Source organism: Punica granatum, chromosome 8, assembly GCF_007655135.1.
Source record: "Punica granatum isolate Tunisia-2019 chromosome 8, ASM765513v2, whole genome shotgun sequence".
Taxonomy (NCBI): domain Eukaryota; kingdom Viridiplantae; phylum Streptophyta; class Magnoliopsida; order Myrtales; family Lythraceae; genus Punica; species Punica granatum.
The window spans coordinates 4881952-4895652 of record NC_045134.1 but is presented as its reverse complement, the minus strand read 5'-3'; the positions used below and the strand labels follow the sequence as shown (position 1 = coordinate 4895652).

Sequence of the window (13701 nt, the reverse complement as noted above, 5' to 3'; positions counted from 1 at the left end):
ATGGCTATAGTCTCGATATGAAAGTCGTAAAGTGAACATTAAACGGATCACTATGGCAATTCGAAATTCACTTATAGTACAACTTAAATAAGCACGCCAACTTAATGAGCCGTGTTAGCAAGTTTCAATGTTTTGGATGGAGTTAGTTGCATTCCATATATAAACAAGTATGTCGAACACTATCATGAAATGTTTATAGTGTGTTTGGTTTTAGAGTTGAGTTGAGTTGAGTTGAGTTGAATTTTGATTTTAATTGGGTTATAATGATTGTATTGTTGAATTATGAGAAAAAATGTGAAAAGTAATGAATAATTGAGAGAATTTAGTATTAAAAATTGAATTGAGTATAATGGAATTGTATGTGAGTTTATGTATAGAGCCCACCTTTTTAATTTTGAAGAGTTGATTTTTATTAGGTAGTGAATAGAGTTAAAATTATAGTAAAATTTTAAAATCTAATTGCGAAACCAAATGGAGCATTAATACTTAAACTACCCTGGTCATCATGCATGTCAAATATATTTGATTAGTTGAATTATGTTACCATATGTAGAAACAAACATCAAATCGAAGAAGTATGTAATAGTACTACTCCATGCTACATATACGAGCGAATGGCACTCTCAGGAAATTCCAAAGAGTTTGACCTAGTGGAAAAGAGAAGTTTAAGTATCTACCCGATTCTGGGTTCGAAACTCATTGGAACTATCGGAGCGCATTTGGCGTGATTATCCGTTCCGTGCACCGCCGGTGGTTCACAGAGTCTCGGGGATTAATCAGGCAAAATCCGGACACCTCAGGTTAGCAAAAAAAAAGAAAAAGAAAGTGCACTCCCGAGATGAAATTTAATACTGCGTTTGGTTTTAAAATATGATTTTAAAATTAGATTTTGATTTTGAAAAAGAGTGGTATAAATGAGACCCACTATTTGACTTTGTATGAGTTATTTTATTTTGTTGTGGAAAAATGTTGTATAAATGTGGCCCACTCTTTAACTTTGTATAAGTTATTTTGTTTTATTGTTAATAGAATTAGATTAAAATTTTGATTTTAAAGTCACATTTGTAAACCAAATAAGCTATAAATTACATGCCATACATTTTCGATTTACTTCGAGGCATTTTTCCATATATTCTTTTTTCTTTTTGGGCTTCGCAAGTTTTTTTTGACTTGTCAAAGTAACAGTGGAGTGCAAATACTGACGTTTACCCGAAAATCAGAAGTCTGACTTTAGACCAATGGGGCCCACCACTTCCGGGAGGCACCATCCTAGCCCTTGATTTCGACATACCCGTAGAAATCCTCAACTCCATCTCGGCCGTCCATTTACATAACCACTTTTGACCGGCATTTCTGTCTCTCCGTGACCCGGTGAACCGGTCACCCACCCCGCTCTATATCAGCACCGAGTCTTCCCCTCTCCTTCACTCTTCTTCCTCTTCCATATTCTATTTCGTCTCCGTTCGCTCTCCCATGGAAGCTTGAGCTCGTCACCCTCTCTCTCTCTAACCCCCGCCTCTCTCTCCCCTTCCCTCTCTCTCTCTCTCTCTCTCTGTGCGTGTAAATGGCTGTTGAGCTGCTTGGGTTCCCGAAGATGGAGGATCACATGGCGATTCAGCAGGCAGCGTCTCAGGGGCTCCGGAGCATGGAGAGCTTGATCGGTTTGCTGTCGTCCCACCAGAACCCCCAGTCGAGCCACGTTGACTGCTCCAACCTCGCCGATCACACCGTTTCCAAGTTCAAGAAGGTCATCTCCTTGCTGGACCGGACAGGCCACGCCCGATTCCGGCGGGGTCCCGTACATCCTCCGGCCACACATGCTGTCTCGACCCCTGCCAGGCCTCCTCCAGCTCAGGCCTTCACCCCGAGCCCAATCACCCCGTCGCCATCGATCCAGCCGCCCGCCGCGGTGCCACCGGTGCCAGCCACCTTCGTCCCGCCGCACTCGAAGCAGAGCCTGACTCTGGACTTCACGAAGCCGAGCATCCTCGGCTCGAGTGCCAAGAGCGGCACGGAGATCGAGTTCACCAAGGACAGCTTCAGTGTCTCCTCGAGCTCCTCGTTCATGTCGTCGGCGATCACCGGCGACGGGAGCGTCTCCAACGGCAAGCAGGGAATTGCACCTCTGTTCCTAGCTCCTGCTGCCGCGCCGGCTGTCTCAGCCGGGAAGCCGCCGATCTCGAGCGTCCCGTACAAGAAGAGGTGCCACGAGCACGACCACTCCGAGGAAGTCTCCGGCAAGGTCTCCGGCTCAGCCAGCGGCAAGTGCCATTGCTCCAAGAGAAGGTAACCGCTCCTTCTCCTCCTCCTTACCTTACCCTGCATCTAACCCCCACCAAACGCCGAGTCAACTCGGACTCCGTGCTTTTGACTCAATCAAACCCAAATCGGTTTTTAACTCGGGCGGGTTAACTCAGTGTATTACTTTATTGCTTAAACCGAGTCCGAGGTCAACGAGCAGTAGGGAAGCTTCAACAGTCCGCCATTAATAGACCTACCAAGCACGCGTGACAACGACGACAAGGGAACAAATCAGGGCAAATGACTGTTTCCTCAGTCGGCGTTGTTTAGTCAAAATCGTGCCTTTCACATTTCCCCATCTTTACCCAGTGAAAAAACAGAACCTTTTGTCCTTATCTGAGGTTGGAGGAGACAAATGGAGCCGAACTCATTTGACCCCTCGTAGAAAATCCAGACCCAATCACATGGCGCCGTCTAAGCTTCACCGGCGTACGGTCACGTCGGCCGGGTTTTGAATGTTTTAGCTGAAATATCTGATTTTTCTGTTGATGTACAGGAAAAATCGGCAGAAGAAGGTCATCAGAGTCCCGGCGATCAGCAGCAAAGTCGCCGACATCCCGGCCGATGAGTACTCATGGAGGAAGTATGGTCAAAAGCCCATCAAAGGATCACCCTACCCAAGGTGAGGATTTTTCCGATCGATACTTTTGTCTCGGTGGTTGGTTCGGTCTGTTGATTGGGCGATCGAATATGGCTGATCGATGTATTTGTGTTTGGGTGATGCAGGGGTTACTACAGGTGCAGCTCGGTGAGGGGCTGCCCGGCAAGGAAGCATGTGGAGAGGGCCCCCGACGATCCGGCAATGCTGATCGTGACGTATGAGGGGGAGCACCGCCACTCCCAGGCCGCGTCGCAGGAGATCGTGGCTTCGGGCGGGGTTGGCCTCGTGTTCAACTCCTCGTGACTCGCGTGACCTAGGAGGAGCCTGAGGAAATTGAGGAGGGGGAGAGGCGAAGCTTTGGGGGGGGCAAATGAAAGAAAAAGAAAATTAATCATGTAGGCATCTTGTAATTTGAGGTAGTTTGGAGAGCTGGATGTAAATATGTGGAATTTAAGGGGGAATAGAGAAATTCAAATCAACAGCAGATGTTTAATTTGACTTAGACCTTTCAATTAGCAATAATTGGGAATTTTTTATACAATTAATTTTTCAGTCTCTTTATTTTTTTGATTCCCTATTAAATAAGTTTTCACTTTCTTTTTTAGGGGAAGAATTTACCCTTGAGACATGCTCTACTTTTATAGCTTATTTGGATTGGGGGTTAGTAATAGTTTCGAAATTGAGGGTTAGTGATAATTTCGGAATGGTGAGTAATGGAGGGTTATTTGCAATTGCATGAACATTTTCCGTCACTTATCCTTTCGTGATCGTCCGTAGCCCCCAGTCCAAATATCTGTTTATGATTTTCAAATCTCTTGTTATAAAAAGATTTGTTCATATAAAATATAATTTATCAATTGTATTACATTTGTTATAAAAAGATTTGTTCATATAAAATATAATTTATCAATTGTATTACATTTCGTGACAAGTAAATTTTGAAGTCTATATATATATATACATATAAAGAAAATGTGGGCAGTCGGCCACCTAGGATTCTTTTAATTCGAAATGAAGGAAGGACAAGAGAAAGTAAGGAATCTGATGGATTAAGTCAAAAGTGGAGCAAGTTGGGGTTAGTACAATGATGGCAGTGCAGCGAGGGCATCTTTCTTGCCTTTCATCGTTTACCAAGAACACTGTTGACTTTCGATTCCTCTTTTCTGCATAGGAAACCTAATTATAAGGCTTCTCCTTTTGCTAATCAACCATTTAAGATATCTAATCTATTGATGAAAAATAAAAATAAAAATAAAAATGGAAGGAATTGACATATTTAGAGGCTACCATATATACATTCTTGATAAATTAACCATTCGATATGCAATAATGGAAAATTTTGGAAATCTACTATCTTCTTATCTTTGAATGTCGAAGATTTTCTTCTCTTGCCCCAAAACTAAAGTGTACGCATGGCTCTCCTTTGAATCCAAATTGACCGAAATTTATCACGTACTAGAATAGTCTCTTTTTTTTTATTTGTGATTTGAGACTCGAAGTGTCTAAATTGAAGATAGATAATCATGACGTAGGAAAAGAACCGTCTAAGATATCATGAGTGTAGATAGGTAAAAGATTATTTGGTCAAATACCGTTCAACTATCTTCTGCTTTCGCCATTCATTTTTCAAAATGAAGCTAAGAGAGGTCAAATAATGTTTCATAATCAAAGTCGGAACTTTGGAAAATCCTAATTCTACTAGGAATTCTTGCTCGCGCTGGAATTAAGTACATTCCTTTTACACCGAGTAAATCTCAACATGCCTCAAACGTCTGAGGTTATACTGAATGACCCAGTCCAAGGAACATCATGTCGTTCATGGTTTTGTTTCGTAGTTTAGGTCCCAATGCTCTGAAGTCAAATTACTTTGTTTTGTAATTAGTATATGATGCATGGGTTTGTGAAAAGACCAGTCTTACAAGTCACAGCTCTCAAGTCAACAAAACTTACATGGGCCTCAAATTGGGCCTTCGGGCCCATATGCCAACCTCGAAAAACAACTCCCAACTCTCAAATTATCTTCACATAATCGACGCATATATTAAAAAGCCTTACAGCGCGCCGTGGCGGCGGTGCTGCGACTAGTTGAACCAATTTTGAGCCCCCTAAGATGGTATTCGTTGAAACTAAAGCGATATCATTGGGATCCTCATACTCGACTTAAGAAAGTATATGTTCTCGAACCCGAAGTATGCCATGGTGAAGCATATTAGTTTAAGACAAACGAGATAGAGTTCTGGTTCACCAAAAATTAGGAGAAAGACATCCTAACTTATCTTATGCAGGAAGTCGACTTGGAGCGGAAAATGTGTAACAAAGTCATGCGATGAGTCATTTGCATATGGATTCTTGTGAGATTTATATTTCGGATAAAGATTTCTTGTAAAAGAACTGCTTGATTGAGCGAGGTTTCATGAACTAGTGAGAATTTGTATCTATTAAAAAAAAAATCTCCCTTGTCCCTTCAAATCCAAGAAATTTCTTAAATAACGGAAATTTTTCAGTCAAGTGGTTGGACCTCCAGCTCTATTTTATTTTTTCTGACCTACTCGTACTTCGATTACGATACAAATGAACTAGAGTACGCCAAGTTCAAAAAAGATAAAATAAGGCTGAATGCCCAGTCACTTGACTGAAAATTTTCCATTTTAAATAAAAACACCAATAATGATCCTTTAGCTTTTTTTTCTTTTTTGGGGGTAATTTCCCTTTCATTTCCTTTTGGGTCCAAGCAAAAACAATAATGGCGGTTTTGAGTATTAACAAGTGGAGGGTCCATATATTAGAATTATTCGGGCCGTACGGCCATTGGCTGTGGCCCAGCTCATTGTTTATCAACAGACAGGTTTTTCTTTAATTAATGACAATTTTTTAATATAACATTCCGCTTTAAATTATTAATTAATTGAATGGTGATTGTTTAATAAATATTTTCATTTATTACTTGTAATCAACCTGTCATTGGACTTCGAGTTTGGCCCGTCCAATGGAGATTGACTAAAATACCAACTCAAGATTATCACCACTTTTTCCATTTCATTTTTTTTAATTATAATTAGTGTTCATCACCAATAACAAGATAATCTAATTCAAGTTTCTTAAATATCAAGGAAACTACTCTCTTTTTTTTTTCAATAGGGAAAGGCCAAAAAAAAAAGAGAAAGAAGTCACCCCTTGAGATCACGAACCTATATATAATATATAATTACGAAATAGAGATCGCTTTAATTTTTAATCCCCAGTTCCTCATGGTTCGACTCTTCACATATCGCATGATACTAATTAAGTACTTTCATTTATTATACGGTGACATTATTAACCTGCCATATTGATATTAATTAATCCATAATATTTATTTATTCAATGCACAATATAATAGAATTATTATCTAATAATGATCTATATATGGTCGAATGATAATCCCGCGCAATGCACAGATGAAGCGTCTAAAGATAACACGAATATCGATTTTTTTCCTTACATCTCGAAGGATAATATATATATATATATATATAAAAGTAATTGCTAAACAACAGAAACTGCTTATTGATTGCAATTATTTTTCTGTATATCTTATCTTATATTATCTTATATCTGATACTATTCTCGTAACCATTATTTAAGTAAGATTTCTACTTTGTAACTACACCCTCATTTATAGAGGGGCTAAAAAGTCAAAAATATCGTGTATTTTTAAAGAGAAATTAAAGGACAATATTAACCATTTAATATTATTTTTCACTTTCTATTACATCTCACATATTAATCTCTTCTTATTTTACTCTATCATCTATCAACCTCTTAATCCGACATTCAATTATATTATTATATTATTTTAAAAAAAATATATCTCCGACTCTCACCTCTTATATTTTCACCGTTAATTTTTTTCTTTATTTTCTGTATCCATCTATCCATCCATGAGGGTATTGAAGAAAATCATTATAGTTGGAGCGCTATACGCGTGAATTAGGTCATGTTATGCACCAGTAAGTTTTAAATTTTTCTGTAAATAAAATTTACTGCTAAACAATAGAAACTACTTATCGACTGCAATTTGCAGCTGTTTAAATGTATGCAATATTTATGTGCATATGGAGCTAGGGATTGCATATGCTTAGTTGTGGTACTCTGTAAATTGATTAACACGAGGTACCAAATTTTTAGTATATTGTAAAAATGCACCCCGATAATCGAGATGAGTGGGACCCATCATCTGCTAAACCTATACTGAAAGAATGTGATTTTAAAGTTATCTTCGCGGCTTCCTGACTGTGTGTTGTGTCTCGATTAACGAGAAAAATTTAAAAAGCATGGCTCTTATTTTCTTTGAGCCTAAGTATGACCAATTATTGCCACAATTAATCATTTTAGAGGGAGTACTGGTATGGGACACTAATGCCCGGAAAAAAAAAAGGTTAATTAATGATGCTGTCATCACAGTCGAAGTGCCACATATCTCACGACCGGTTATAAATAATTTTTCTATCGGTATCTTTATACGGACGGGCTAATAATGAGATCCTCGACGTATCGTTATATGTCCGTAGTCTATCGCGAGATCTTTTTGGATTCGGTCGTTCGGGTTTAGGAGGTATGGTTGAGGTCTTCGTTCATCGCTTTCCTTTTGAAGAGGAGATAGAAAAACAAAATCGAACCCGCGATAAAACTCCTCATCTTATTATTGTTTTTCCTTAAACAACCAACGAAATGCCGATTTTCTTAAACATTTTTCAATCATTATGAGCTGTTACGCGATGCCAATTGTTGATCTGCACACTCGCTTAATATTGCGTTCGTCGTGAACATCTTAACCTCGGTAGCCTTAATTCCAGAAAAAGAAAGAATCTAAGTAATGTCGTGGCTATAACAATTAGATCCCTCGAATGCTTAGACATATTGTTTAGATCCAATTGGACTAACTGGACGATCTCAATGCAGCTCCGATCGTGCCGTCCGACTGCATCAATGAAATCCCGTACCCGACGTATAATTATTGCCCGTAATATCGCGAAACTGCACCGGATTTAAACCGCGGGGTGGGTCGATTTCGAATTTAGCAGTGCGAGTGTATGCCATGAATATGTAGCAATATTCTTTTGGGCACGTTAGTTCGGTTGATTAATATATTTGGCTGGGAAGGACAGAAGTGCACATACACCCACACACATACAGTTCCGTGTTGGAGTTGTACATAGTAAGCTCCCCTCTCATAAATATCAGCTCGGCCTTATCCAATTGGCCCTTTCCTTCTTCTTCTTCTTCTTCTTTTTTTTTTATTTATTTAATTTATTTATTTATTTATTTATTTTTCGATTTTTATATATTGTAGTATTTAATATTCCCTTTGATGTTTTATGATCCCCCTTTTTTTTTGATTTATTATTATCTTTCCCGAAAATGGAGGCCATTAAAAAGAAGTCTGCCCCGACCCAGCCCCCCTTCTTCCTCCTGTGTGACTGGCTCCGTTTCTCTTTCGTCCACTTGCTCGCTGCAACATCAAACCCAGCCCCCCATCAAGAACCCCGGAAGGGAGCACCCGAATCCGTCGGCGGCAGAGACCGATCCATCCATCCATCATACCCCATCTGATCCATCCATCCATCCGAGAGCAGCAGCAGCAGCCATGGAGGTTCTAATGGGGCCTACTCTGCGGATCGACCGGGTGAGGAGCGACCTCGACTCGGGCATCGATGAGGAGGAGTCCTCCGACAGCTCAATCGGTGCGCCGGACGACAGCGAGGAGGAGGACGAGGAGGTGGAAGAAGAGGAGAGAGACGACGAACATGACGACGGCGGCGGCGCCTCGTCGGATAAGGGGAAGCTGAGGAAAGGGTCCGGCTCTCTCGGCAATTTGGCATCTCTCGAAGATTCCCTGCCCATCAAGTAAATCGCTTTTTTCCGATCATCTTTCTTTCCATTTTCCACTCATCTTTTCCTTTGCGATTTCTTTTGAGAACCATTGGGTCGGCCAAATCTTTGCCGGTGATCAGAAGTTGTTGGATTTGCTGTCGATCTCTTGATTATCTTGATGGGTCTTCCAAAATCTGCCATTTTTGGTGTGTTCTTGGGTCGTAATTGCTCAGTTGGGATGAGAAACCGGAGGAAAAACGAGATTTGGGGAAACAAAAACGGTTCTTTGATGTTTACAGATCCGAGGGGATCAGTTTCACAGAAATGGCCTAATCGTCGAATCGGGTCGATAATTTTTTGTCTCAGGAGAGGGCTGTCCCTCCACATCTCGGGGAAATCGAAGTCGTTCACGAATCTGGCGGAGGCGAGCATCGGGACGGTGAAGGATCTGGAGAAAACAGAGCACCCCTTCAACAAGAAGAGGCGGATGCTCCGTTGGTCGAGGAACAACTTCTCCGGGTACTATAAGTGGTCGAACCCCAGGTCGATGCCGGTCTTGCCCCTGATCGAGGACGAGGAAGACGACGACGACGAGAGAGACGAGGAAGGAGGCGACCACAACAACAACAGATCCCCCGACATGGACCCAAGCTCCCCGGGAAGCAAACAGAGACATAGGCACCGTGTGTTGAAGTCCAGAAGCTGTTTCGCCCTTGCAGATTTGCCTGAGGAAGAAGATGATGATGATTAGTAAACTAGCCCATTTTTCTCTCCTTTTTTTATTTTCCTTTTCTTTTATTTGCCTTTCTTTTTATCCTTTCCTTTTTTTTTTTTTCTTATTTTTGCCCTCTGACAGGTGTTTGTTTCCCAATATATAAAAATGGAGATAAATAAATGGATAAAATTTTATCTTTTTTTTTTCTTCCTTTTAAATTTTTTTTAAAATTTTAATTTCTCTAATCTTTTCGGTGAGATCTAAGCCTTATGCACGATTGCCAGTCACTATCGAGAGTCCACATTGCCGTAGCTAAAAGATGCTTTAGAGTCGAACAAGGGGTTGGATTCACTGGTAAGCTGATAACAAGCAGTGGGCAAGATTTATGATTCGATTCTCTCGGAGATCGACATTTGGGTTTTAATGGCGGATCACAGGTCGTACAATACACCGTCTTACGGCGTAAGATATCATCGACAGCAAAAAAAAAAAAGACGTGCTTTCGGATTTTAATCTCTACGATGCAATTAAATTTCATCGAACTCGAGCTTTGTTCTGAACTGTATCATATCTCGAGTAATTTTTGTTTTGCAAGGATTTTTTTTTATATATTTAGCTCATTTGTTTTTTGAATATATTTTTTGTCAGGGCATCAGATGGAATAGAATATAAATGAAGATTAGATGAGATGAGTGGAGATGCGATCAGATTAGATTAGGTATGGATTAAAGATTTCTCGCGGAAGTGTGTGGGGGTGGTGGTGGAGGGTGTCTTTGCTGCGTGTGAAAAGACAAAATTGACCTCCCTCGCCCGCTTGGCTGATGGCGCTATGACGGGGGGACATAACTGACTTTTCGGAGGGAGCGTTGACCGTGCTTTGAATCCAAATTCATTCTTGTGTTTTGGATAAAACCAACATTGTTAGGTTGGTTTGAGTGGACAACTACTTGGGGTTCTGACAAAGCAAAATTTGAGGTTTGCATTAAATTGCATGCCTTAAGGTTGGAATTGGATGCACATAGTGGAAAAATCTGCGTGTAGGCTTGTGCTTGTTTAGTCTTTTCCACATCCCTCAACCACCCATCGATGCTTTCATGTCCATCTCATTGTGTAAAGGAAAATTTGGACCCTTAAGAGAAAGTGGGAAAAAAAAAAAGTTGTCGCAATCTAGAGGTATGGACGAAGGCACTTGCCTTTGTTTGTGGTCTATGGAAGCGGATGTTCTTTCTAGTCTTTGGAGAAATGTAAGATGGAAAATAGATTCTGTTAATAAAAAAGAGTGTTTATTTTTTTAATCAAAGAAACCAACTTAAAACGTATAAGTATATGATGATTATTAGGGCGGTTGGGAGGCGCGTCCGTTGGATCCACAAGGGATTGGATTTATGTGAATTAGTATATACCTATAGGTAAAATTTGAACATTTAATGTACTTATGTCTCTGTAATTAGATTAGAATCAACAAAGGTGTTGATTGAAAATCCGTAAATATATCATTAGATGTCCACTTTTTGCTTTTGCCATCGAGAAATTATTATTGGAGTTACTATACGAAGTCGAAATCAAGTTTCTAAGGGGCAAAATCAAATCAAATTTCCTAGACTAAACATAAACTTGCTGCCCAATTCTATAAGGCCCATCCACTGTCAAGACGTGCCATTGCCCGACCCATTATAGTGAACACCGCGAAGCCCTGGACTTGGATCCGAGCCCGATAACTCGAATACTAGCAAGGCAGTTCGGAGGATCCGTTCTTCGTCGGGTCAACCCCATCCTAGCACAAATGACAAGCGGCAAATGGCCATGGCGTCTCTCGTCTCCCCGTCGTACCGTTTCACTCTCAGTCCCTCCCTCACTCCGTTCCGTTCACTCCCGAGCCGAGTCAGGGCCTTCCGGACTCAGACTCGACTTCGCCTTAGCTCAACGATGAGTCAGGCGCCGCCGCCGCTGCCGGACGCTCCCGCCAGCAGCGGTGACGGTGAGGAGAATAAGCAAGAGAACGACGTGATCGTACAGTACGTGGTGCTCCGGCGAGACCTGATCGGCACGTGGCCGCTCGGAAGCTTGGTGACGCAGGGCTGCCACGCCTCCGTCTCCGCCGTCTGGGAGCACCGGGACGATCCCCTCACCGTAGAGTACTGTAGCCCCGACAAAATCGATTCTATGCACAAGGTGATCTGCTCTTTACTCGCAATGCTCCTTTTGAGCTTAATTCGAGTTGTTTGAATTGAAGATATCAATGCTGCATGCTTTGTTCATTCACCATACAAGTCTCTGATTTGATTTGTGCCTAGTAGAAATCGTGTTTGAATCTTCGGAAAATGTAGGAAAATATCGTAGAGCTGCTTGGATTTGGCAATGGAATGGCGACATAGATTAGATAATCCATTGAATTGAAATCTAGTCGGGTTGCTAAAAATTCGGTATTCTTCATGCACTATTGACTTAGGCTGATTGGATGTGTTTGATCAGAAGAGAATTTTTTGAGTTATCATGTAGTGTGCGAGTGCATTGTCCTCCGTCATTGCATTCGGAAACATTCATTGTTTTGTTCTCCATTTCCGCTTGGGAACGGAGGAAAAAGAGAAATGGAGAAGTTGAGAAGAACTCGAGTATGCAAATGTTGCTGCCAAAAACATTTTGCGTTTGTTCCGTGCTTATCTTTGACGAAAGAGAGCATTAGAGTTCTTGACCAGTAATCAGTTTAAGATTAGAAAATTAGTTATCAATGTATGGAGCTATTCATTGAATCGGATGGAATGTTCATCAATGGATTCTCCTTGATTGAATTGAATGTCCATCACTGGGGATCCTCGTGGAGTATGAAGTTTTGAATTTTGAATTCGTTGAATCGAGTTGAATCATATGTTCATCTATGTATTTTCCTTTTCTTGGTCATGCAGGTTACTCTTGAGGTAAAAGGGGAACCCCAGATCCTGAACTTAGCGGAAAAGCTCAAAGCCGGCGGCATCGCTCATAAGTTGTGGATTGAACAGCCTGAGAACATCCCAACATGTCTCGCCACAAAGCCTTACGCCAAGTCAACTGTGTCATCGTACTTTAAGAAGTTAAAACTCTGCAAGTGAGTCCGTTCCACATTTTCCTTTTCTGGGCTGTGGTATTGGTAGCTGTCCTCGAACTCGTCAGTCGAGATTCTCAGAATTGCATTGCACCCTGAAACAACACCAAATTGAACACGATACATTGGGAAGATGTCGAATGGACATCCCCTTTATCTTGATAGTCCTGGTCTGCCATTCGCATTGGTTCAGTTTCGAGTTTTCCTAAACTTACAGTTAGTCTGCTGAAATAGATGAGTTCTTGAAAATTATGTTACAGATGGAGAGGTTTTGGCTTGTCCCCCGGTGTGTTCTCGCAGAGGCCATCTCTTCTTGCAGTAACATATGAACTCTCCAGTTTGTCCACTGCAGAGGCATTGCGTCTCGCTTGATGTTGTCCGAATCAATCTTGCTCCCGTTCGTTTAACATCTACGAGGTCAGAGATCAAAGAGATGTGATCGGAACCTCATCATCGCCGGGGTACCTAACAGGATTCCAAAGAAGGATGCTATTAGGGATGCATCGCGTGTATGTTGATAGTCCCTTTGCCGAAATAAGTACAATCCACACATCGTCGAGTAAAGAGGAAAGACAAAAATTAAAGGTGAAAAGGACATAATATCAATATTTGTGCGGGTATGAGAGAAAGGTTTGACCTTCCGAAAATTAGGGATGACGGGCTTTAACCGTGACATGTTCGTCATTAGATCAGACCAATTGCGTCAGTTTTTTTTTGCAACTTTTTTCTTGGGGTTGCAAATTCGTCCATTCAATATATGTCTATTTGGTATTTTTCTTCTTGGTAAAAGTAAATAATAAAAATAAAAATAAGAGAAATGACGGAGAAGATAAAGTGTAGTGTTTGGTTATGCGAGCTGTAAGTTTAAGCTTCTGCGTTCTCACTAACAAACATGTGGCCGTCACTATATTGGTCAATAATTTGTGGCCAATCGTCCTCCGGTTTTTCATATCTCACGTGGCACTTTCTTCGACACCACGATCACCATCAATTGATGGCACCACACAAGAAAAATATATCAAAATTAAGGGGAGCTTGTAGTTAGTAATTAGTTTAAGGTATGTGTTTAGGGTCGATGGGGTAATTGAACCTCCCTCGCCTTGCCCATATCTCTTTACTTGAATAAATTACGATTGAACGGTTCAATTTTTT

At 41.0% G+C, this 13701-nt stretch overlaps 3 protein-coding genes across 3 annotated transcripts; all 3 read left to right on the top strand.

Annotated features, from left to right (window-relative positions):
- Positions 1-1421: 1421 nt before the first annotated feature.
- Positions 1422-3467, top strand: LOC116189150 (probable WRKY transcription factor 17). Its single transcript, XM_031518694.1, has 3 exons — positions 1422-2286; positions 2798-2923; positions 3028-3467. The coding sequence occupies exons 1-3, from the start codon at positions 1565-1567 to the stop codon at positions 3203-3205; spliced, it is 1026 nt and encodes a 341-aa protein (XP_031374554.1). The 5' UTR covers positions 1422-1564; the 3' UTR covers positions 3206-3467.
- A 4813-nt stretch (positions 3468-8280) lies between these two features.
- Positions 8281-9662, top strand: LOC116188298 (guanine nucleotide-binding protein-like 3 homolog). Its single transcript, XM_031517565.1, has 2 exons — positions 8281-8788; positions 9122-9662. The coding sequence occupies exons 1-2, from the start codon at positions 8529-8531 to the stop codon at positions 9504-9506; spliced, it is 645 nt and encodes a 214-aa protein (XP_031373425.1). The 5' UTR covers positions 8281-8528; the 3' UTR covers positions 9507-9662.
- Positions 9663-11251: 1589 nt separating this feature from the next.
- Positions 11252-13320, top strand: LOC116188297 (putative peptidyl-tRNA hydrolase PTRHD1). The gene is made up of 2 exons (XM_031517564.1): positions 11252-11642; positions 12374-13320. The coding sequence occupies exons 1-2, from the start codon at positions 11268-11270 to the stop codon at positions 12554-12556; spliced, it is 558 nt and encodes a 185-aa protein (XP_031373424.1). The 5' UTR covers positions 11252-11267; the 3' UTR covers positions 12557-13320.
- The last annotated feature ends 381 nt before the right edge of the window (positions 13321-13701 follow it).

Excerpts from the sequence above, each read along its gene's own strand:
- LOC116188297 (XM_031517564.1), top strand. The coding sequence starts at position 11,268 with ATGGCCATGGCGTCTCTCGTCTCCCCGTCGTACCGTTTCACTCTCAGT. Across the intron at positions 11,643-12,373 it reads AAATCGATTCTATGCACAAG|GTTACTCTTGAGGTAAAAGG; the intron begins GTGATCTGCTCT and ends TTGGTCATGCAG.
- LOC116189150 (XM_031518694.1), top strand. The coding sequence starts at position 1,565 with ATGGCTGTTGAGCTGCTTGGGTTCCCGAAGATGGAGGATCACATGGCG. Across the intron at positions 2,287-2,797 it reads TGCCATTGCTCCAAGAGAAG|GAAAAATCGGCAGAAGAAGG; the intron begins GTAACCGCTCCT and ends GTTGATGTACAG. Across the intron at positions 2,924-3,027 it reads AAAGGATCACCCTACCCAAG|GGGTTACTACAGGTGCAGCT; the intron begins GTGAGGATTTTT and ends TGGGTGATGCAG.
- LOC116188298 (XM_031517565.1), top strand. The coding sequence starts at position 8,529 with ATGGAGGTTCTAATGGGGCCTACTCTGCGGATCGACCGGGTGAGGAGC. Across the intron at positions 8,789-9,121 it reads GAAGATTCCCTGCCCATCAA|GAGAGGGCTGTCCCTCCACA; the intron begins GTAAATCGCTTT and ends TTTTTGTCTCAG.